Raw genomic sequence first — 25,296 nt, 5'->3', positions numbered from 1 at the left:
ATTGTGGGACAGACACTCCTTAACCGTGTATGCTGACTGCGCATGCGGGTTACTGCGGCCCTGAAGCGGATCGGGCGCATGCGCCAGGTCCAGAGTCGTTTCAGGCGGCCAAGGCTGTGGCGCATGCGCGCAGCCCTTATGCCCTATAGTTTCTCCCTAGTGCGCCTGCGCTACAGGCCTTGTGCGTGTCTCTCTCTCTCTGGCGGCTTCGTCACCACCATTTTGTCCTAGGATTGCGGCTCTTGCTTGCCCGCGTGAGAGCCGGAGCAGCAGCGGCGTCATGGCGGAGAGTCAGTCAGCGGCCGGGCTAGGGGAGTGTGCGCCCCTGGGCGGGGCGGCTCCCCCAGGCTCGGAGCCCGAGACCCGGCGGCTGAGCGAGCTGCGGGTGATCGACCTGAGGGCCGAGCTCAAGCGCCGCAACCTGGACAGCGGCGGCAACAAGAGCGTCCTGATGGAGCGGCTCAGGAAGGTGAGGGAGGGAGGGAGACAGCGGGGGGAGGGGCGCTGAGGCGCGCTTTCCCGGGCTTGGGGGGGAGACTGGCTGAGAAAATGGCGCCAAGTGGAGAGCGACAGGCGTCACGTGATTCCACCGGGCCCGGCGCGAGCTCTTCCTGCAGCGCCCTGAAGCGTTCGGTGCGGATCACGTGTTCTCCCCTCCTCCCCAAGCGTTGTGGTCTCGAGCCCCGCCCCATGACAGCGGGGGAGCCGCGACCCGCAGACCCTCCCTTTCGTGCACATGGCACCTGCTGGCTCAGGCCTCGGGCCCCGTGTCCGCAGGGGACGTGTGTGCAGCGTTTATTGCAGACCTTAAATACCACGAGGCTGGACGGTGGGAGCAGAGTGGGCGACACGTGGCAACAGTGACCAAAGCCATCCATGGCTGCCATTCTGCACTGCCTTGAAACGGAGACCCTGTCATTCATCTGATCACGTGGGGGCAATGGGAGGGGTGGGTGAGTAGGGAGATAGGGGTGCGTTCTAGGAAGCACTGGCACACATTTTGCTCTTTCACTGGTGACTGGGAATTTTTGGTGTTTCGCTGTCATTTAGTCCCACTTGTATTGCATACAAGGTTCCAGTGACAGCATTTTTCTCTCTGGTGTGTTTATTACCCAAGACCAACAGTGCTCTGTAAATAAACAATGGCTTTATATCTGTTTCTAATAGGCTATTGAGGATGAAGGGGGAAATCCTGATGAAATTCCGGTGGTGTCAGAGATAACTATCAAGAAAACACCAAAGAGGAGCAGCAAAGGTACAGGGGAGTTGAGAGAGGATTTTTTTTCTTTGATCTTGCACCTACGAAACAGAATCTAGCTTCCCGTCCTTTTCTTTCCCTGCTTTCCCTCTGAAAAGTATTTGTGTCTTAATTTTGGCACTGTGTGAATTTATGGTGCTGAATTTGTGATTAATAGTATTTGGTTGAGTCAGATATAGCACAAACAGGAGCACTGTAAGATAAAATGTACGGTTTAGGCGAGGGCAGATAATCTTACCATCAACATCTTGTGTTACTTACTCTCTTCCATACTTATGTGAATGAGTTTCAGTCAGTCCAGTATGATACCAAGTCCATCATTAGTGAATTGCACATTTTGTTCAGTATTAATCACAGGGCCATGCATAACTTGAGAATACTCCCAAACAAAGTTTATTGGATCGCTAATGAACGTTTCCTGAAAGACCAGCTTAGAAAGGATTGACTTCTACTGCCAAGTCAGTGAAAATTTATCACGATGTTGTGTCTTTGCAGAAAGCTAGTTTGGCATTTTGTGAGGAGGTTGCTAGCCCTGTTAGGTTGTGGACAAATGGGGAACAGGGTGAAACAACCAAATTAATTTACGTTTATGACCATATTCAGAATTTGAGACAAAGCCTCTAGAGGTGAAAGGTTAGGAAGTTAACTTATTTCAGCATGTAACCAAAATGTTAAAATTAAAATGCGTTACTCATTTGATGTGATAAATTTAATCAATATATATAAGCTCCCACAACTTAGTCTGCAGCAGAATGTTAATATATTCTTTTCATGTATTTTTCACGTTCCTGTTAATACATGGAGATGGCAACCAGCTGCATGACAAATATAGAACAGCTGTTTGTGTGATGGAAGGTGAAATCTCAAAAGGAGTTTCTAAAGATTTTACAACAAATCGCACATTGAAGACTCAAACACAAACTTTTCAATGTAAAATAAAGTGATTCCAGGTGAAACTTAATTCAGTATATTCTGTTCTGCAAGGCAGAAGGGGAAGTCATTTAATAGGTGTGCTACATGTGATGACCATAAATGTAGTACTTGAAGTTAAAGTTTCATACCCCAGGTTTAGAATTCCTTATAGTTTTAAAACCTCTAGAGTTTATAACAGTGATGCATTTGCATTGCTGTAGTTAAAGGGCTGTCATGGTTACCTTTAATTTCCTATTTATCTGGAAAGCTTGCTTCAGATGTCAGATTTCAGAGTGGTAGCCGTGTTAGTCAATATCAGCAAAAGGAAGGAGGAGTACTTGTGGCATCTTAGAGACAAACAAATTTATTTAGGCATAAGCTTCAGATGGTATTTATAATTTCAGAATACCAGATTTCACTTAAAACAAAAACAAGTCATTAGATTTCTAATGGTCAGAAGTCATTTTATGCTGTGTATGAAAGAAATTTCTCTACTTCTGAAATTAGGGATAGGTGTTACTGCAACATAAATATTCTAAAGATAGAATCTGTTTTAGTACTAGAATTGTGTACAACAGGGATTTTAATAAGGTCTAACCTCTATTTAAATGCCTAATATAAAATTGCTAAAAGCTTTGAAGTGCGTTAGATGTGGAGAAGTTGTTGGTGATGCACAAATACTCACCTAACAATACTATGCCTGTTAGTCACTCTTAACATTGGGAGGATTAAATTCACTTGTAAATTATTTTGTCTAATTTTTCCCTTCCCAGAAAATACCTAAAACATGATTGCAACATTTCAGCATGTTAATAGAATGAAAGTGTTCAAGCTGAGATGTTTCTCATTGTAGAAGGGCTATTTCTAAAACCTCTCTCCCTTTCTTGTTCTACTGTGCTTGTGTTCTTTGAGGAAAATACACTTGTAAATGTGTGAGAAATTGTCTGTTTTCATGTGTTCCCTGTTGATCTGTGTTAGAACTGAAGTATGTTGTTTCAGTAATGAGTGTTACTTTTAATGTTATGGATCAAGTTGAATTCCTGAAGTAGTAAGACTTTTAGGCAGATCATTATAATAAACTTTTGAAAAGAGAAAATTAATAGTCTTTAAGATACTTAAACACTACAGTCATGCATAGTCAGCCTAAGGGTACTTTTAGCTTAGTCTTGTCAACTTACGTTTTGTTGAACATTCAGAACTTTTATTGCAGCTTACAAAAAGAAATGTGATGTTCAGTGTTATAGGACTGTTGAAAGTAAGGGAAAATATGTTTCTTTTCTGTAAGAAACTAGTTTTAATACCTATTTTAGGAAGAAACATCTAAAAAATAGCAGTGTATGAATTCATCATTCTAATAAACATAATATTACTAGGGCGTAGATTAGAAGAAGAGGGAGTTGAAGATAATGGACTGGAGGAGGATTCTGGAGATGGGCAGGTATGTGAAACCACATTTGAGGTGAAAAAGAATAGTGCTGCATTCAAGTCACAATGACTATTATATATACTTTTTTTCTTTTTACAGGAGGATATTGAAGCAAGTTTGGATAACTTGCAGGATATTGACATGATGGATATTAGTGTGTTAGATGAAGCTGAAATAGATAATGGCAGTGCTGTAGATTGCGGAGAGGATTACAGTGCTGATAATATTCTTGACTCACTGTCTGATAGTAAAGAAAATGCTGATGCAGAAATGAAAGAACTTCCAGATCAGCCTACAGAATATGCTGTAGGTAACTTGGAGGCATCTCCACAGTTTTCAGAAATTAAAGAAGAATCAAGAGAAATACCAGTAGTGATGGTATGGATCTCTTACATGTGTGGAATCAGAATTTTTTTTTTTCAAATTAAATAGTGCACCATTATCTAAACAATAGCAGAAATAATTTGGGGATCTAAATTTTTATGGCCATTGATTTTTTTTCTGTTTATGGAAATAACATTCTTGATTTTAAAACATTTACTGTAGTTTTTGTTTGCATGCATCATATTGCTACCCACGGTAGTAGTAGTAGTCTAGAAAGCATAATTTCTGTTAAATCTTTGAATTCTCTATTTTGCCTTCAGTTTACATTCCCATTTTCTCTTTTTTTCCCTTTGTTCTGGAGGGCAGTGAGGGATCCAAATGCTTTAGTTGATTGACTTCATAATTGCATAGTATGTTGCTTCTGGACTGATTCAATGTATTTCAAATTTCTTGTAAGCTTTGGGGCTCCCATTCTGACATTTGGAATGTTTTCATGCTTGCTTTTTGTGCTTATCGTCTGGTAATAGACTGCCATTCCAGCTTTGTCCATTAATGGTTGACGATAATCTCTCTCATGAACGTACAACTTAAAACTCACTTGAAACATACAGTTGGGCAATGAAAGACAGTTGTTATTGCCCAGCCTCAGATAGGGAGTACAGATATTACCTCTGACATGCATTGTCTCCAGCCTGGGTTATGGGAATGCAGGGAGCTGCTTTTGGTTCACTTTAGAAACAGCAGGCATAACTAAGAAAGTAGTTAAATAATTCAGATTTGATTATATTGTTAAGGTAAAATTAATGAAGTCTGAGATTTTCCAAGCAGTATTTAAATCAACTTGTTGTTTAGAAGTTTGACTTTCTTGCTTTGTTTTGTAGCTGTGATTGAAAGGCAAATAAAAATGCCATATAGAATTTTCTGTTAACATTGAAAGTGAAAGTTTATTTTTTTTAAAAGCTCAGACTTTTAAAGTAGGCAAGCAGAGCCTGGAGACAGAGCTCATTGCCTGTCTTCCCTTTTTTTTTTAATGCAGTCATCTGTAACCATTTTTCACCTTCTTTGTTGCTCTGTAGAATGCTAGCAAATATTTGCTTAATAGCCATTATCTGGAAAAAATCAGATAAAATATTTTGCCAACCTCAAAATTTCTCATTCAGGTTTCATTATCGATAAAGCTTTGATGAATCTTCTGTACAGAGTGACATATTTTTCCTATTTATTCTTCTAGGCAGAAAGTGAGGACGCTGGAAACAGTTTAGAGGTTTCTTCTGATTTAACTGTAGTGAAGGTAAATTCTTTTTTTAATCTTAAATTTAATGTCAATAATGACACATGCTGTATAAAGAGCTTAGTTTTAGGCGGGAAAATACAAACACCTAATTCTTATATTCAGAAAACTTAGAATTTGTTTTTGTGATTCACTGTTATCATATTATGCATAGTAACAAAATTATGTACCTTTCCCTATGTTGAATTTGTCTGGTGATTGGAAGAATTGAGCCTTTTTTAATGCTTTGTTCCAAATAATTTACTGTCAAAATATAACTCGTATGCTTGGCTATATTTCATATACCATCAGACTTTTGTATACACTCATTTTTATACTGTTCATTGTTACCATAATTGAGTGTGATATAAATTAACTGAAACGTAGGGCCTGGTTTTCAGAAGTCTGGAGGATCCTCAGCTCCCGTTGACTTCAACAGGAGTTGTAGGTGACTTGTACTTCAGCAAATCAAATTTGTTGTAGTTACATAGTGTTGGGAAAATGGTATCTTTCACATAGGCACATGTATTTATAAAGCTATTATCTGCTGATTTGTTTGCCTGTATTTTAAAGGCGCTCGAGTGAACAGTACAGTGTACACTTCAGCTGACTAATAGACCAATTGTGATTTTTTTCCATCCTTTATATGATGGACGTGGCCATAGCCCTGTAATATGCGTTGAATGCCCACAAAAACACTTAGTGTATGTGTCTGATTCCAAGTAGTCTTAGTTTTTTGTATTTATATTTCGTCGGTGGAAATTATAACATACTTACCTTAAAATCTTACTCAAAAAATGATTGTTTTAAGGAATTTATTTTAAAATCTAACCTTTTCAAGGTTTGTAAGAGTTGTTAAAACTTACAGTAATTTTTCCCCCATATTCTCTTTTGTAAATAATTTTAACCAAGCTCAGCATCTTTACATAGGATAGTGTTTTGTAATATATGTATTTTTTCCTTATAGGAAATTGAAGAACTGCCTTCGAAGCCAGGTACTGTTTTGGGGGGAAGAAAATAAAAAGTTAAGCTATGAAATGGTTTCACTCTTGCACCAAATTCCTCTTGTACCCTTATTCGTTTTATTTAACTGCATTACTATAGTGTGCATTATTCTAATGGTGCACAGTCCAGATCATTCAAGGATCATAGAGATTGGAAATCCAGTCATATCACCAGATCTGTGACAGTGTCATCTCTGTTATTTGAGAAATACATTCAGTGTGATAAAGTGGTTGCTTTAAAACCTCTTTAAGTAAATATGTTTATTAACCTAACCTTAAAACTTGAAGGTTCTGCATGCAAAACAGATCTTGTGATATCACACAGTACATTAACGCTGTAATTTTGAGTGGAGGAGTGCAGGTAGTGTAATACGATAGTAGGGAACTAAAATTAAAGAGTGCCTGGATTTCAGAAGAACGAAGACAGAGTTTCTTCATGGAAATTTCATACAGATACTGTTCGCTTTTCTGGACTGCAAACATACTCATGCACCATCAGAAGATGTTCCGGTTTTCATGTTGGACTGTTCTGCTAAAAGAATTTCACAGGAATTTGGGAATTGCACTGTCAAAGAATTGATGCAGTCAGTTAAGCATCTTGGACTTTGGAAGCTAACTTAGGAAGAACTAGAACTCAACTTGAAGAAGACTGTCAAGGACGAGACAGAAGGTTTTGTGTTTAAGTTTATTGGGCATTTTTCTTCCATGTAGCTTTCAAGCGTTAATATAATAGTTTGCTAGACTGCAGATAGTTTAGAACTTTTAATATTTGTGTACATTAGGGTTTTCCAATCTCTGTGTAGCTTAGAACTTCTCTTGGTGTTAGTGTGGCAGCCATGCCAGTTCCACATTTGTGATTGCTTTATTTCCCTGGTGATTAAATCTTGTGCCATTCTATTCCTGTTAAATCCGTAGAAAATGAGAAAATACTCGAGATTTTGGGGGAAACTTGTAAATCTGAACCACTTAAAGAAGACATTTCCGAAGTGGAGCAGCCATATGCACAAGAAGCAAGTAACGCCGTGGCAGGCAGAAAGCTAGCAGAGGAAGAGGACACGCTTGCTGCCAGTCAGTCGGAGGAAGATGCTTTAGATTTGGACAGCAAGTCAGCACATGATCTTTCAAGGAAGGAAGCAAAGCATTTAGTTGTAGCAAAAGGGGAGACAAGTGAACAGACAATAGATGAAGAGAAAATGGACTCTGAATCTTTAGTAATAAGTGATCAGAGTAGCAAACCATCACAAGGTCTGGAAGCCTCTAGTGGGGAAACAGCGGATAAAGATGCAGGTCTTGAAACCAAAGATAGTAAAGAAGATGCCAAGAAAACAGAAGACAAAGCTAATTCTGAAGAATCATCTGCTACTAAAGAGTCCTCTACCAATGAGGGCGGTGATCAGAAAAAGAGGTTTGTTTTTTCTCAGTTTTAGACCAGATGCTATCTTTTTCATTGGTCATTAAGTGATGCAAATAAGCTGTTTCCTTCAATTGGCCAGCAAGACTGATGAAATTGTAGTCTATTCCTAAAGAATCTTTTATTTCTTCTTGTGCAATTTTTAACTGATGGTTTGATTTCCTTCCTTTCCTCAACCTTCAAAGGTTGTTTTCTTAAATTCTTCCTAATTTTTATCTTCTGGCAAACAGAATTAATTGTCTGTTTAAACATCTGACTTCCCACATACCAGATTTGAAAAAGTTTGCAAAGGTGTCTTTTATTTCACAACTAATTTTCTGGTAGGTATTGAATTCTAGCACACATAATTAAGAGTTATTTTCACTTTTTCCTGGTTGAATAACACTGCTTTTTGTCTTTAGCTCTGTCGAGGATGCAGACACAAAGACAGTCTCAAAAGATGAGAAAGGTATGTTGTAAGATTAAGACTGATTTGGAAAAATGTTATAATACTAAATCTTATTCTTCTACATCTATCAAAGATCCAAGGGAGTAATTGAGAACACATTTCAATTGCATTGTTTAGCCATGATTCTGCAAACACTTAGGCATATAATTAATTTTACTACAGTGCAATCCCAATGAAGTCAATGGGACTACTTGCAGTAGTAAAATTAAGTGCAGGTGTGTTTATAGGACAGGGGTGCATCTTTGAAAATATAATCTTGGCGGTAAAAAGTTGCTTCCTACTTTTAATATAGGTCAATGCAGTGAATCCTTGAGCTTTATGATAATTGAGGTTAGCTTTAGTGCATGGCAAACATTGATTCCATTTAAAGTTACTAACATAAGGTGGTATGTTTCATGGTACTATCCATTTTGATTTAATGTAATTCTATATAAAAACTTCTTGCTTATTGATTAAAACAAAGGCAGGGTTTTCAGAAATTTTATCTAATACTTCATGATAAGATTTATAACCTTTGTGGCACTCTTCAAAAGTGTTCAAGTCTCCAACAATATTCTCCATTGTCTAGTAGAATCAGGCTTTCAGTAGATGAAAATTTCTATTACTTTCATTATTCTGCATCTCGTAAAAACATAAGAATGGCCATACTGAGTCAGACCAAAGGTCCATCTAGCCCAGTATCCTGTCTTCCGACAGTGGCCAATGCCAGGTGCCCCAGAGGGAATGAACAGAACAAGTAATCAAGTGATCAAACCTCTGTCACCCATTCCCAGTTTCTGGCAAACAGAGGTGAGGGGCCTTGATATTAACCATATCATAACAATAGTTATGTCAAAAGAAATAGTATGTTTGAAACTTCATGTATTTAAAAGTGCTCAATATATTTAACATCAAAATGGTCTGTAACTGAAGGAAATGGAGTTTCTAGGACAGTTGTTTTTCACTGCGACATTTTTCTGATATGGTAGTGATTTATTTTTGAATTAGGTCGTACAAGTAGCAGTTCTGGTAGAAATCTGTGGGTTAGTGGACTTTCCTCCTCTACCAGAGCTACAGACTTGAAGAACCTTTTCAGCAAATATGGAAAGGTATGTATTTTTTTATACAGTGCTTTTAAATTAAATGCAATTTTTTAAAATTAAACAACTTATTAAAATTAAATGGTAACTTAAAATCTCGCTATTGTTTACGTAATAATGAGCATCATGTTGAAATAAATTCTGTCTTCTACCTACTTGTGTAAAACTTTAAGAGGAAAAAGAGAGTGAACTGGCTGTATGGCTGAACAAGCTAAGCTGGATAGCACATAGAATTGTCAGTTACTGAGGGTCAGATTTCCAAAGTCAGAGGCAAAAGGAGCTGGGCTCTTGACTGCCTTTTATGCCTTTGAAAATCTCCCCCGAGAGGACAGTCCTCCATCAAAACGTTCTCAGAAATATCCGGTAAAGTAATGCAATGGTTGCCCAGATTAACCCCTCTGCAGAGGATGTTCATGAGAGGTGGCATGCCGGTTAGAATACAGGAGTGGCAGAGCCGGGGATCTGTCACCTTCCACATCCTAGTCACTGCTTCACTACCTGGTTATCCCCCTGAAATCTAATGCTGTCTCAAACAGTATTGGCTTAGGTGGTCATCCTTCCATAGTTGCTACTATGAAAAACCCAGTCAGTGACAGCATGGTTCCTCCTGGAGCTTTTTAGTGTCAGCAAGGAAATGGAATCTGGAACAGCTGGTAGCCACTTCTTCCCCCTCTCCTCAAATGGCTTTTCCCATTTCTAGAAAAAAATTCACCGGGATGCTCTGGAAGGTCAGCTGGTGGACTTCTTGGATCCACTGCTACGTGAGAGGCAGTTGGAGGATAGGTCTACACTGCTATAGTGCTTCAGTGTAGACACCTACTACAGCAACAGGAGAGATTCTCTGGTTGCTGTAGTTAATCCACTTTCCTGAGACACAGTAGCTAGGTCAAGGAAGAATTCTTCCTTGGATCTAGCGTGGTCTGTGCTGGAAGTTAGATTGCCTTAAGTATATCACTCAGAGGTATGAATTTTTCATGCCCCTGAGCAACATAGTTGGTTGACCTAACTTTTCAGTTTAGACCCAACCCCAAGTCATTGAGGTTTTTCTGACTCAGTCATTCCTTATGTCATTTATCTCTTCAGAAAAGGTCAATTTTGAGTTGTTGAACATGCTTATAAATGTTCCAGTGAAAGTCGTACTACTGCAGATGTATTTTGAGATATACGTAAATGCTGCATTGTGTTACGGGATTAAATAAAGAAATCTCCACATGAACATAACTGATTTATGCCTTTAATTCTTTATATAATTTAAGTGAAATATATTAACCATGTCGTATTAATGGTGATGTTAATAAGGCAAGGCAATGCACTGATATTGGTCAGTGCTGCAGAGAGGATGTTCATTTTGCAGTTATCATGTCATACTACATAAACCAAATTAGTGGTTTTTGTGCAAACTACTATAGTAGCACTATTTTAAGTTTTTTATATTAATTTTGATACTGTCGGGATGGAAACTCCAGCATAAGATTGCTTATTTCAGGAGTACTAGAATATGCTCTAGAATTTTAAACTCTGGTCTTTTCAGTAATGTTGGCACTGCCATTGGCATCAAGGGAAACACAGTTAGTATTTATACTTCACTATGATAAGTACAGTACTTCTCAGCACAACATTTTTAGAATACTAATTGCCAAATTGGATACACCTCTGTTCCAAAATGTAACCCTGATGCCATTATCAAAATCTGGACAATTGAAGTCAGGTGGTTTCTTAGAAGTGTTGTAAGCTCTTTGGGGCAGGGACTGTCTTTTTTGTTCTGTTTGTACAGCACGTGGCACTTTGGGGTCCTAGCCCATGTGTAGGCCTTCTAGACTTTATGATAATACAAATAATAAATAATGAAAATGGTGTTCCAATGTTCCTGGTACAAAACCAATGTTCCTGGTACACGTGGCATAGCTGCCATTTTATTCTGTGTACCAAGTATGTTGTATCAATTAAGTGATAAATGGTGGATTCTCTGTAACTTGAAGTCTTTAAATCATGATTTTAAGGACTTCTATAACTCAGCCAGAGGTTTGGGGTCTATTACTAGAGTGGGTAGCTGAGGGTCTGTGGCCTGCAATGGGCAGGAGGTCAGACTAGATGATCATGATGATCCCTTCTGACCTTAAAATCTGAGTCAGTCTATGAGACTGTATGGTTGAAGGTGTTGCAAAAACAATAATAAAAAAATACCATTTCTTAAAGGTGGTTGGTGCAAAAGTGGTGACTAATGCTCGCAGTCCTGGGGCTCGCTGTTACGGTTTTGTTACAATGTCAACCTCTGAGGAAGCCACCAAATGTATTGGTCACCTCCACAGAACAGAGTTACATGGGAAAATGATCTCTGTAGAAAAAGTAAGTGGTAATTTTCCAAGATGTATACCATAATGAAAATATAAGAGTGCATGCATTAATGACCTCAGACTTGTAATTGATTATATTTTTGACAAATGCTATTCCAGGCAAAAAATGAACCAGCCGGGAAAAAACCTTCAGACAAAAAAGAAAGTGAAGCGAGGAAGGAAAGAGACAGGCACCATTCCACAGATTCCAAGTCTGAAAAGTAAAGTTGGTTTAAAAAACAAACAAACTGTGAAATGTAACTGTGAAAGACAAATAGTTTAACAGAATTTAGTTTTATTGATATTACTGTTTATAAAGTACCCAAACGTGTTTTGTTGTTTCATGCTGCACCTGAAGTATGGATTGATATCAAGAAAGAATAAGCATTTTTATTGCATTGCACATCTTGCTTCATGGATCCTGTATTTGACCTTTAGAGTTCATGAAATGGAACTATCAAGAGGTTATAACCTGTAGTCGGTTTCTTTCTTTGAAAGATCATAGATACCCCTTTATGCAAACTTGTGTACCTGCTTCAGTTCAGTACTCTACATTTGCTTTCACGGCCTCAGAGCTGTCTTGTTACCCTGGTACACACATTTCTGACTTACTTATAAAATTGGCTTTTAGTGATACAATTAAAAGTTAACTTGTGTGCATCAAGTCAGTCTTATAAGATCCATGTCTGATACCTCTTTAAAGTCAGAAAAGGTCTCATGTCTAATCTACATTGGCAAAGGTTTGCTGGTGTAACTGGAGTGTCAAATCCCCCTAGTATAGATGCATATTTTATCAGAAATGTGCTTTTGCCAGTATAGCTTATACCAGTTCCTCAAATGAAATAAGCTATTCTTGCAAAGGTACTCTTGCTGGTACAACTATGTCAGCACGAGGGCTTTTGCCCAAATAAAAATGTCATAAAAATGACGCCACTAACTGACACTATTATATTAGAAGAAGTTTCTAGTGTACACCTGGCCTTGCTTAGATTGCAGTTCATTCTTCTGTTTCCAAATCCTAGATCTGCTTTCTCTTTTAAAGTGCTGCAAACTTTACTTCAATATCTTAGGCCTTCAGAGCGCGTCATGTCAGATTGCTGATCCCTGTAATGATCGTTCACTTTCTTGATAAATCTTGTACTACTTGAATGTGACAGTTCAGTACCACTTGCAGTAACTAACATCTGGAGCTATGTTCAATATCACAATGATTGTTTCCTTTTGGAATTATTCGTGCCCTTCGAAGAGAGAAATAGTGTCTTCTGGAATGCTGGTATGCTAAATGTGTCAGACAAATAAGGTGACCAAGAATCCTCAGTGGTAGTAAAGCGCTGCACAGTGTGACTTTTCCTTCCATATTAGCTTAATCTAGTTATTTATAGCTTGGGACCTAGTCATATTGTTTTGGGCCCTATATTGGTATCTCCTGATCCAGTTCATTTTTATGTAAACCAGCATAGACACCATGGTCGTCATGATTGTTTCATATATCTTGTCCTCATAAATGAAGTATTAAAGGGCCTTCCTGTAGTCTTAATGGAACTGGGTCAGCTCTCTAAATTTTCAGATCTTCCTGTTACTTAGGAAGCTTTATTGAAAGACTTATCTCAGTTTCTAAAAGGGCTGCTGGAATGGGTCATGAGATGTCTGCTAATATTTATTTTCCTGGGGGCATGATTGCCTCTACTGCTTATTTGAGGGGCATTCCATTTCACGGTATTCTTAGGGCTTGTCTACACTGGCACTTTACAGTGCTGCACCCTTCTCGAGCGCTGCAAGTTTCAGCGCTGTAAAGTGCCAGTGTAGACACTGCGCCAGCGATGGGAGCCGTTCCCCTCGTGGAGGTGGGTTTTTTTTTATAGCGCTGGAAGAGCTCTCCCCCAGTGCTATGCCACGACTACGCAGCCACGTTTAAAGCACTCCTGCAGCCAGCACCTTAACATTGCTAGTGAAGACATGCCCTTAGATGCTACACTCTATATTTAATTTACTTGCCAGACTCCTGATTACTGATTTGACTTTTACTTGAACTGTTCCTTACGGCAGAACATATTTGCAAAAGCTTTTATCTTACTCTGGTTCACTCTGTATGGATGTCTGTTTTTAAATGGGAAAGTGAGCTATATATGAAGATTCATAATGGATTGAATTATTAACAATTTGGAAAACTTAATATTCAAAAGGATCACCTATTCTTTCTAATTTCTTTGGATCTTTTTAGCTTTCATATTCAGTCAGCTAAATTAAGGAAAATATGTGCAACTATACGTTGCATTCAGGATTTGGCAAATTGGAAGAGCTTATGAAATTTCAGGTTTTGGATGTCTTTTGTGGTTCGTGCAGAAATCCAAAAGAAGTGGATTTATATAGATTTGTGTTCCTATGTACTGTGCTGTTAAAGCTCAGTTTATTTATAGGTCAGTCAGTGTTAAAAAGGATGAGAAGACAGATAAAAAAGATGATACTAAGAAAACAGAGAGAGATGGAAAAGATGAAAAAGAAGGAAAAGAGAAAGATGAACAGAAAACTACGTCCTCCAGTCGCTCTAGGACTAGCAAATCAGGTAATGTAAGCTGCTTTCTAAATAGAGAACTATATTACAGACATGGTTCATATGGACAACTAAGTGACAAAAGATTGACTTTCCAGACATACAGATAGGATAGATTAGATTAGATTGTCTTGCCGTATCCAGTGAAATCTGTGAGGAAAGTGATAAAACACAGAGAATTCTTTGGAAAAGTTTTCATAATATTCAGTACCCTGTGTTTTAAAAAGGAGTACAAATAGGGAACTGTTTGAGAACTGTTGATTCTTTGGAATTTAGACTTGTAATCTAAATATTTTTGGCAATTTAATGTTTTTCAAAATACTTGAAATTTGATGACGTAGATAAATGCTTTTAGCTTTTTTCAAGGATTTTTCTGTTCTGAACAAAGTATGTTTTTACGTTGTAAAAAAACTCACGTAGTATAAAATACATTTTAATTATGAAGGCCCAGCTAATTTAAATAAGTCTTTATTATTCTACTTAAGTTGTTGCAATTTAGAATATTTATTATATTCAGCTACAGATGGTATTCCAACAAGTTTAAGATAAATGGTTGACTTTAATTCATACAGCATTATGCTGTTTCTCTTTCAGACTCAACAGAGCAGCAGCTATTTGATTTATGGCATAATGGGTTTAGATTTATAAAACTGCAAAATTTGTGGAAAGAATAAAAATGTATGATTTTTGCATACTTTTTTATTATCTGTGAAACTCTTGCTTCTGATTGTAAGCAGGAAGCAAATTTAGTCTAAAGCTTTGCAGATATGTATATAGTCTGGTGCAGTTCATGGTCTGTCTTTTGAATGAGAAACATTTTAAGTTGCAAAAGTGGACTTGAATTCACTATTTTGAATTTTTCTTTGTCCTCTTCAAATAACATCAGAAGTCTTACTGTAATTTCCCATTTTTTTTTTTTTGTTTCCCAAGGTTTGCAAAAGCATGCATTCTGAATTACTATTTTTACTAATACTCCATTTTCTTTGATATAAATCTCATATTCAGGCTAAAAAAATTTAACCTCCAGCCTGTCACTTAAAAAAAACAAAACTAAACACAAAAACATAGTTCTGCTGTTGTAATATTTATAAAAAACATCTAAGGTATATTAGATTGTTCTTGCTACAGTTTGTTATATTCATTATACAATCTTTGGTTTTTTTGGTTCATTTTAGGAAGTCGAGGAATTGAAAGGACAGTAATAATGGATAAATCCAAAGGCGAACCAGTTATTAGTGTGAAAACTGCTACCACATCAAAAGAGAGAGTAAGTACAATTTCAATAGAAAAGTTATCTCTGAAAATAGACTTAAGCCAACTTTCTCTGTACCTCTGCAGAGTATTTGACTTGCATTTTGAAAATTGTGCTTGTTCTTTGTAAATAAGGGGATTTGGCTAGTAATATGACACTATATTGGTAAATGATTATGCCTTGTCTATACTACAGCTTTCTTCACTGCTACTTTAGGCAGAGTTACACATATTTAATGGAACAAAGCCATTAAGATCTCATGCTGCCCAGATGTGTAGTGTGGGGAGCAGTGGGTGTCACTGCACCTTTAAAGTGGTATGGTTTGTGTTGTACCAGAGACAGAACTAGCTGGCAGACTCACTCCTCAAAAGTTGTAGCCAAATTATTGTTGCTTCCTACGGCTCTCTTCCTTCTAGTTCACCTGCAAAGTGCCTACAATTATTTGCCTCTCTGGTAAGGAAGGGGGGATGATAGTGGTCGTATTTGTGGGCATTTATCTTATCTGGTCTCTGGAAATGTAATCCAAACACTTTTATTCTGGTTCATGTATTACTTTTATTAAATGCAGAATACTAAGAGCCAGGATCGCAAGTCAGAGAGCAAGGAGAAACAAGATATTTTATCATTTGATAAAATCAAAGAACAGCGAGAGCGTGAGCGACAGAGGCAGAGAGAACGAGAAATCAGAGAAACGGAGAGACGCCGGTAAGTTTAGTGTCATCACTACCCTGAGCATCGGGAGCCCCCCACGCCCAGACTTGCACCTCACTGAGCTCCAACCAGCTGCACCGTGACCCCCTACCCCACCAGCACCCAGATCCTCCGCTGAGCCCCCTACACCCAGACCACCCCCATGCTGACCTATAACCACCTTCACCTGGAGTCCCCAGCGGAGTCCCTTTGCCCCTGCACCCAGAACCGCCCCCAGCGAACTCCTATGCATCCAGATCCCCCGAGCGCTTGGACCCCCCCACTATGCTTCTTGTACAATGATCCCTCCCCCTGTGGCCGAAGAGCGTTTGGGCCAGGACGTGGGGGAAGGGGTCATTACATGGGGAACTGCTCCCCCTGTCCATCCAGTCCCCGTATATCCAGACCCCTCCCCTGCACCCAGAACCCCCACCCCACCAAGCCTCACCTTCTGCAGCCAGACTCTCTCTTTCCCCCTCACCCCCCTTCCAGTGCAGAGCTTCCTGCAGCTGGGAGAGGTTTCTGGGGGTTGATCTGCCTGAACTGATGCACCCATGCTGCCAGGGAGGGGTGAGTGAGCACTGGTGCAGCTTCTCTTTGCTTCCCCACAGAAACCATTTTTCTGCAGGAAGCAAAGAGAATCTGCAGGGGGCATGTTTCTGCACATACACAGAATTTCTCCAGGAGTAAAATATGGTGTCACTAAAACCTGATTGAACTATTAATTCAAATAATTCAGATTTGGCTCCTTGTTCTCATCACAGATTGTGTGCAGAAACGATGACTTTTTATGGGTTTGTGATTTATAGTGGTTTAGTGTACACTTTAACAAATTTATTTAGGTGTAGTGGGTTCTATATTGTGCATTCAATATTTAGAATGCAGTGAACTGTCCCTAATGCACCAACATGAATCATTTGGTGTAATAGAGAGAAATTAAATGTATTCCTTCCTTGCTAATAGGGCAAAACTGGAACGTTTTTATGACTTTTTACCCTTACTGCTATGCAAGGGACGAATTTTCAGAGAACGTGTTACAGAATCATTTATCCTGCTTTGAAAAATATTTGCATTTATGTAGTAGCAAGAGATCATTATCCTGTGATAGCAGCAAAGTGTCCTGTGGCACCTTATAGACTAACAGACGTATTGGAGCATATGAGCTTTCGTGGGTGAATACCCACTTCACTGTTCTGTTGACACAGTCTGTTATGAAAATGACAATTTCTTATTGGAGCTATCTGTCACCTCATGCATAGTTACATTCAACTTCAAAGTTTAGTCTCCCATATCTTTGTCCATTGTTCTGGGTTTATATTTTTCTAGTGTTATTTTTTGCATGAGCTTTAATAGATTCGGAGGTAAATCTTTTGAACAGAAGCAGAAACTTTATTTGTTGTTCAGTTAGGCATTTTCAAATTTTGCATTAAGCTTTGCTAAAATACCTTTGTTTTGACTTTGATTGTATTGAACTGTCACCATGAAGGGCGAGTAAAGTTATTCTCTCCCTTCAGTCGGGGAGTTGTATTCCTGCTGGCTTCTCTTCCAGAAGAATGTAAAGAGGGGCATAGAACTCTTCGCGTTATGGGAAAGCATTTTCAAAACCGCTCCCTGAGAAAGGGGTGTTATCCCTACTAAATTCTTGCCTCTCGGCTCGTGTGTATATTGTTACTTTTTAAAAAACTATTTTAAGTGGCTGTGATGTTTGTTTAGTAGAAAATAACAAAGTCAGCTGGGTTGTGGGAGAAGATCTAGGAAGCCTTAAAAAGATGTCACTTGAAGGTGTAGGGTACTCTTCAAAACCAACAAACTGCTACTTTCCCTTTTCAGAGAACGAGAACGGCGAGAGCGAGAGCAGCGTATTCAAGCCATTCATGAACGGGATGAAAGACAGAGGCTTCAGAGAGAGCGCGACAGACTTGAATTTCAAAGGCAGCGGCTTGACAGAGAGCGTTTGGAGAGGGAGAGGCTGGAGAGAGAGAGGATGCATATCGAGCAAGAAAGGAGGAAGGAACAGGATCGGATACAGCGAGAAAGAGAAGAGCTGCGTCGTCAGCAAGAACAACTGCGCTATGAGCAAGAACGGCGATCGGCAATTAGAAGACCTTACGACACTGATGCGAGGTAAGTGATTGCGGTGAGATTCCAAATTGAGTGTGTTTATAGCAGGAAGTTTAAGGCTGTAATCAGTGATTTTTTTTTAATGCAATTAGTAAGAACTCTTCTTAGAACAGCTGCTAAACTTCTGAGCCCCACCACTGTTTCCAGCTTGGTTTGTTTATTTTATTCTAGTTAATTTGATGTTTTTAAATAAGCACAATCGGCAAAACACACAGATGTATATTAATGAACTCAAAAAGCAGTAAATGCACATCCAAAGTAGATTACAAAACACAGTGCAGTCAAACAGCCACAGCAAATGATGTATTTCATACTTTTCTAAGGCATCCATTACCATAGAGTGTTAAGTGCAGCTGCATGAATTAAAGTTACATCAATGATTCTTGAGGAGAAGGAATTCTTTTCTCTCCCAGCTCTTTGAAGCAGCCTTTTATCTACCCCTACCTTGACCCGTAGAATGGTGGGAGTATCTTCTTCATTGGCATTAAAGCTGCTCTTTTCTAGGGAAGGCCCTGAGCAAATCGTGTTGTTAAATAATAAATACATTCACAGTAGTCTCACGGGTAAGTATTTGAATTTCAGTGGATACACGTGGCTGCCAAATCCCCCCTGAAGTGCTGCAATTTTTCCAACAGCAAGCGTCCCTGTTTCTGCTTCCCTGCTAAGGCTGCAGTTGCTCTGGGAGGTTAACAGGCTGATTCCGATCCTGGGTTGGGTGGCAATAGGTCAGTTGGATCCTGGAGAGTAGGGTGGGTGGTAGTTGGGGTAGGCGTCTCAGCCGATGGCTTTATGCAGCCTGGCCTAGTAAGGATTGGGGCCTGGCTTTCTTCATGCCCACCTCTGACCCAGACTGTCTGCTGCTGCATCCTGGCGGGTGGGTAGAGGAGGGCAATGTTCTTAATGCCTGGCAATCAGGAGCCCCACCCCATCGTGGTCCTCCACAGGTCCACTGTGGGGGAGGGATAGCTCAGTGGTTTGAGCGTTGGCCTGCTAAACCCAGGGTTGTGAGTTCATCCTTGAGGGGGCCACTTAGGGATCTGGGGCAAAATCAGTCCAGGGGAGATACGGCAGCTCTGGCTGGTAAGGAGCTGAAAGTGTGTATAAGGAGCCCTGGGTCAGGGTGAGACAGGATCCATCCCCCATTCCACTCCCCTCTGCCAGGGCAGGATTATTTCCCCCCTCCCCCAATGCTCCAAGTGGATGATCCCATTCTGAGCTCCGTGCCAGCTAGTGCTGTGGTATCTCCCCCGGACCTGCTGGGGGAGCCGTGTGGCAGGCTGAGCTGGGGCTCCTGATTGTTGTGCGTTATCAGTGCTGCCCCTTCTCATTGCCAGACCCTCCCTGCCCCCACAACACATGTGCAGCTGAGTCCCCACTACCACCTCTCACCTGTAGGAAAAATCATGGTATTGGGCTAATTTCATGATTTCTGTGTGGTCCTTGAAATCTTGATTTACATATAAGGCAAGAAGCATTTTAGTCACTTGTGCCTTGCTAGCTTTTCACCTTGACTGACTGTTTCTGGGGCAAGTATTCACAATAAACTTCAGTTTACATAGCTAGCTGAGTGCCCAGTGAGTTAAATTATATTGTTAGTGTCTTTTGCAATCTTAAGATTTTAGAACGTGAGTTAATACAATAGTGTATGATGTTAATTCCAAATGCATTCTTAACCAGGTACCCTGAACAATATTAATATTTGCAGTCCAGCCGCACACAGCTTTACAAATGATGATAGTGCTCTCAAATGTGTCTTGTCTGCTAGATATCAGTTCACCTTTGCAGTGTCTGTCTGTCTGGGACAGCTGCAGGCTGATAGAGGAATATCAGAATGAGTTGCCTGAATTTAACATGTTCTGAAAGCGGTTTCATACATATTTTTTTTTGATGATATACCTGAAATCTAGTCATCTTGGGACAAATTCAACCCTGGTTTGATTCTGGTGAAGTGCTCTGGTGGGGTAGGGGGTGTTACACCGGGGTGAATTTTGCCCTCAGTCACCCATTCTTTTTGCCCTGCTCAGTCACCTACATTCATGCAGAAATAAAAAATTGCCAATTGGAAGCTGTGCTGCAATGCACATAATACCATGTGACAGCACTCAATTATTCTTTTGACTCCTACAGAAACTAGATTCTCAAGGGAAGTTACACGAGATGCTGTAGAAATTGTTGACTTGAATCATAAAACACAGATGTCAGAAGGATTAAAGTGTCTTTCCACTCTCATTTCAACATATGCTAAGATTAAGGTGTGTGCAGTATTGATGCAATTAGCTTCTTTTCTGAAATTGAAATGAGAAGTCAGTTTGGCACTTCAGGGATTTTAATTATCATATCAAAAATATAACTATTGAATGTTCAGCTTAACCCACAGGTTGCTTGAAGTGAGACTTGGTTTAGAAAGAGCAAGATGGAAAAATTATTGCTTCACATTGTATTAAATGTGCACTTCCTTACAGGCGAGATGACTCATACTGGCCAGAGGCAAAGCGAATGGCGATGGATGATAGATACCATTCTGATTTTAGTCGCCAAGATCGCTTCCATGATTTTGATCACCGGGATCGTGGCCGATACCAAGAGCATTCTGTGGATAGGTTAGTGATGTGGTTTTTCCTCCTGTATTAGCCGAAATTAAGAAAAGACAAAATATTTAGTATCATATCAGCTTTACTATTTGCTTATAAAATAGTGCAAAAAAATTAGGTATTAGAACTTATGCGTTCTTATGGCTGTATGCGTATCTGCTGCTTGCAAGCTTGTGTATGTTACTTATGAAAATATTGTCAGACTTTGAAAAAATGTTGTTTGCCAATGTGAAACTGAAAAGCATAGTGAACTTGTGTAAAGCGTGGAAATAAGCACCACAAGGAAAGCCACTTTCTGTACTATCGCACAAAGCATGTGTGGAAATCTAGAACATCTAGATAACAACTGTACAGGATTAGCACTCCTGATTCCTAGCTCCTTGGCACAAGAGTAATGGAACTGCCTTTGTTTTTTTCGCTCTACAGATATTGCTGTTAAGGGTTTTGTTTTGTTTTGTTTTTAAACTGCATTTGACGAAGGAATTCGTGGGAGCTGTCCCACTTTGATTATTTTCCAGCTGTTCATGTTTGTGATGTTTGTTGTGTACCCTTTCTTGGTCCCCATCCTTCCTTCCTGTCAGATCTGATACAGAGCTATCACTTCAGGTGCTTTTGACACATTTTAGTGCCCTGGTATGTGTATGTTTTGGTAAACCAGTTTCTCTAATCCTAATATTATATTTCTAATGAAATAAGTATTACCACTTCCATACTTTACAGTGTAACAAATACCAGCATTCAATGTTGATTACTTCCTGGAAACCTCAGTGTAATTTAACTGGAAGATATCTCCATTGTTACTGAATTGCTCTCTTTTTTGCACCCCAGGAGAGAAGTTTCAAGGGCAGTGGCAGATCGAGATGGGCAGGTAGGTTAAATTGAAACTCTTGCTTCATAAAAATGTGCATTTAGATGGCGCCTTTCATTTGGAAGGATCCCAGGGCGCATGGGACTTAAATGCAGCCGCCACTGGTATGAAACACAACAGCTGTTTAATAAACAACTGATTTCCCACACTGAATGTGCAATGCATAAATCATTTGCTAACTACAGTAGTTGTCATAGATTAGGAAAAAACTCATGTCTAAATGATTGAAGTTACCATATGGATTCTCTTTTTGTGGCTAGTTGATGAAAAGAAAGTGTGTTCTGGTTATTGTGTCAGATGTATTATCGGTAAATATAACGTGTAAGGTAATTATTCTGGCATTCTATCCATGAACAGCAAAGAACCCAGTGTCTTCAGTATAGCAAAATGGTTTATAGAAAATGCAAAGGTACCAAATGTAACCATGCAACAAATATCACCTTTTTAAAAACATTGAGGTAGGGGCTGGATTGGTATTTTGGAAACTTAAGAATTCTTTTGATGCTTTACCAAAGTGAAAGAGTTGAACTGAGACTAGTTTATGTAAAGTTATTTAAACCTGGAGGAAAGAACTGAAGCAAAGGCAAATTGTTAAAGGGATTGGAGTAAAATTGCATTCCACAGAAATATTAATTCACAGAATGAGCCTTAGAGTAGTAAGGGAACCAGTGAAGAGTTTTGAAAGTTATTTGAAGGAGAAAATATTGCTCCAAGAGCTCACACAAAGTAGACAGTCATAGAGGGGCTGTGTGGAATCTTGTAAAAAAAAAAAAAATGCTCTAGTGACTTGATAGGTTGTGGCACTAGCTAAAATCTGTTGACCAGCATTTACCAATTTGAGAGTTAGATTACAGCATTCCTGTGTGTCTTTCAGCATTATCCAGATGAGCGCCATGGAGGACCAGAACGTCACTCGCGGGACTCACGGGACAATTGGGCTGCCTATGGGTCTGACAGAAGAATAAGCGAAGGGAGAACAATACCTCCACAGTCCCGGTTAGTACATGTAAATGAGGACAGTCATTCACCAGTGCCATTCTCTTTGAAACATCAAATGAACTTTCTGAAGGTTCATAGTGGGAATCAGTTTTATAAGTGTAAATCCTCTCTCTAGATAGTTTCATCAAGGGTCTGTTTTCTTCTGGACGTGCAGTGAATTTACACGTAGCTCCCTCATAGACTCATAGACTTGTTTGGAGGATTCTCTGCAGCTTGAGGTCTTCAAACCACAATTTGAGGACTTCAGTAACTCAGATATAGGTTAGGGGTTTGTTACAGGAGTGGGCGGGTGAGATTCTGTGGCCTGCATTGTGCAGGAGGTTAGACTAGATGATCATAATGGTCCCTTCTTATCTTAAAGTCTATGAGTCTATGAACAATCTTTCTAATTCGATTGTATCCACTGTAAACGTAGGATTTGCATAGATATAGTTTAGTAAATGATTTTAATAAGTTTATGTATGGGGTGTTGTGTTTGGCTTCACGCTTAGCTATCGAAGTGATAATGGACACACTTAGAAGGTTTCTTTCATTTTGTTTTTGTTTTGTTTTTTAAGAGATGGACGTGACTGGGGAGATCATGGTCGAAAGTTAGAGGGGCATCAAGATCGTTCATGGCAGGGCAGTGCAGATGGAGTGATGGGACGGGATCATGAGAGATGGCAAGGTATACTTGCTGCTTAATAGTGTGATTGTGGTTTTTCTAGGCATTACTGCTGTTGAACTTTTAGCGGTAGTTAAAACTCATACTGAGCTTTAAAAGCATTACCAAGCAAGCAAAATTCTGGGAAGGTGTTTCTTTAAAAAAATGCTTTATTTTTATTTAAATGCTTTCCCGTTTATTGTAGGTGCTGATAGAGGCATCCCTGGTCAGTCCGGAACAGGCCATGTGATGAATCGAGGAGCAATATCAGGGTAAGAAGCTTCTGTCAAAGAGCTTTTCCTTTACTTCCTTTCCCTCTGCATGTTGTAATTGGATCAGTTGAGTAATGTTTCCATGATTTTATCTGGTGCATTTTATTTCAAGAATAAAAATCATTAAAAAAATGTAAATACTGCAAAATCACAGCAATATTACAAATTTGCAATGAAGCTTAAAACACACATTTTAAAAAGTTTGACTTTGTTCCTAGGCGTGGAGGCTTCATGCAAAGTGGAAACCAGAGCCAAATAGTGCAGGCTAGTGGAGTGCCGGGAGCATTTGCAAACCAGGACAGAGCAAACAGACCCAGTGATCCCCGCTTCACCCATCGCTACTGAAATTTTTAACTTTCTCTGATGGTGACAGTGGTGAATTCTGTTACCCAGGGTCACCTTGAATTTATGTAATTAAAAATCTGCCATATTGTAATTGAAAACTATGTGAACTCATTTGCTTTTTTGTAATAAATGTGTTTTTGTTCAAACACCACTTAAGTTTCTGTTAATGAAACATTCCATTTTTCATAAACAATAAAATTAGTTTACAGCTAACGTTCTTCTTTGTTTTCATGGTCTTTGGCCATTCTGTATCACAAGAGCAGTAGAAAAAAATGTGAAATTAAGAACATAAGAGCGGCCATACTGGGTCAGCCCAAAGGTCCATCTAGCCCATTATCCTGTCTTCTTTCAGTGGCCAATGCTAGGTGCCCCAGAGGGAGCGAACAGAAGAGGTAATGATCAAGTGATACATCCCCTGTCACCCATTCCCAGCTTCTGGCAAACAGAGGCTAGGGACACCTCCCTGCCCACCCTGTCTAATAGCCATTGATGGACCTGTCCTCCATGAACGTATCTAGTTCTTTATTGAACCCTGTTAAGTCATTTACCTATATCTCCAGCAAAGTAACCATTCCTCTGAAAGCACAAGGAAATTGTGTGTGTTGTGTATATCTGAGAGAGCTATGTATTGGTACAGTACACTTACAGCTTTTTCAGGTGAAGAAAAAAATAACTCCTGCTCTTAGGGTATTTTTGTAACACCTTTATCCACAAGCAGGCCAGGACATCTGTTTCATTTCATCTGGAAGATGGTGCACAGTGCTCTCTACCCAAAGGAGTTTGTTCCCTTGCTGACTGCTGCATTAACTGCACACATGCACAGCCCCCATTGTAGTTCTTGGGAGTGGCACACATCTGTAAGGGGCATTGAGCTCTGGAGACTTCCATGGATTGAATTGCCAGCATCTGCCTCTGGGTTTTATTGGAGATCTCCAAGTCAAATATTGAGCAGGCCTACTTCTGCTCAGCAGTGAGACCTGATGAGGTGATGCTAATGGCCAAAACTCCCGTAAACAGGCGTGTCATCGCTGAAGTCAGGCTGATGTATTTTTCAGGGAACGTACGTGTCTGCAGGAGGGAAAAAGCCCCAAGTGCTTACAAGTAAAAACAAAAGCTAGGATGACAGTTCACATTCTAATTTCATAAGCCGTTAGCTCTAACACACATGTGTTATATAGCAGGTCAGAATGGATGATTATAGGCCATACTAGCCTTAAAATCTGTGAATCTTGGTATGACTGAGTCACTCCTGCAGGGATGACTGAGTTAGCAGGAGTTACGAGACTGGTCGATCAGCGTCTCCTAACATTCAGTTGCAGAGAGCAAAAAACCCCTTTTCAGTTTCTTTGAATGAAAGAGAGAAAGTGGCCAATCTTTATATCTGAACTGATTCACCTTGGTATGTGGGCCAAGTTCACTGGAAGTAGAAACGAGGAGTCATATTGGAAAGTGCAATGGATGTTGCTTTTACGTTCTTCCCAGAGAATGGCAGTCTGAAT

At 39.5% G+C, this 25,296-nt stretch overlaps 1 protein-coding gene across 1 annotated transcript; it reads left to right on the top strand.

Annotated features, from left to right (window-relative positions):
- Positions 1-27: 27 nt before the first annotated feature.
- LOC127040334 (scaffold attachment factor B1-like) lies at positions 28-24,010 on the top strand. Its single transcript, XM_050934377.1, is given in 22 exon segments — positions 28-192; positions 194-469; positions 1,168-1,255; positions 3,544-3,608; positions 3,696-3,974; positions 5,152-5,211; positions 6,158-6,185; positions 7,110-7,599; positions 8,007-8,053; positions 9,041-9,141; positions 11,329-11,478; positions 11,586-11,686; positions 13,883-14,028; positions 15,192-15,283; positions 15,837-15,973; positions 17,789-18,082; positions 20,542-20,679; positions 21,499-21,538; positions 22,413-22,534; positions 23,095-23,204; positions 23,386-23,452; positions 23,671-24,010. Coding segments are annotated over 22 exon segments (3,108 nt in total). The 5' UTR covers positions 28-42; the 3' UTR covers positions 23,798-24,010.
- The last annotated feature ends 1,286 nt before the right edge of the window (positions 24,011-25,296 follow it).

This window comes from Gopherus flavomarginatus, chromosome 24 (assembly GCF_025201925.1).
Source record: "Gopherus flavomarginatus isolate rGopFla2 chromosome 24, rGopFla2.mat.asm, whole genome shotgun sequence".
NCBI lineage: Eukaryota > Metazoa > Chordata > Testudines > Testudinidae > Gopherus > Gopherus flavomarginatus.
This window is presented reverse-complemented; position numbering and strand designations above follow the sequence as displayed.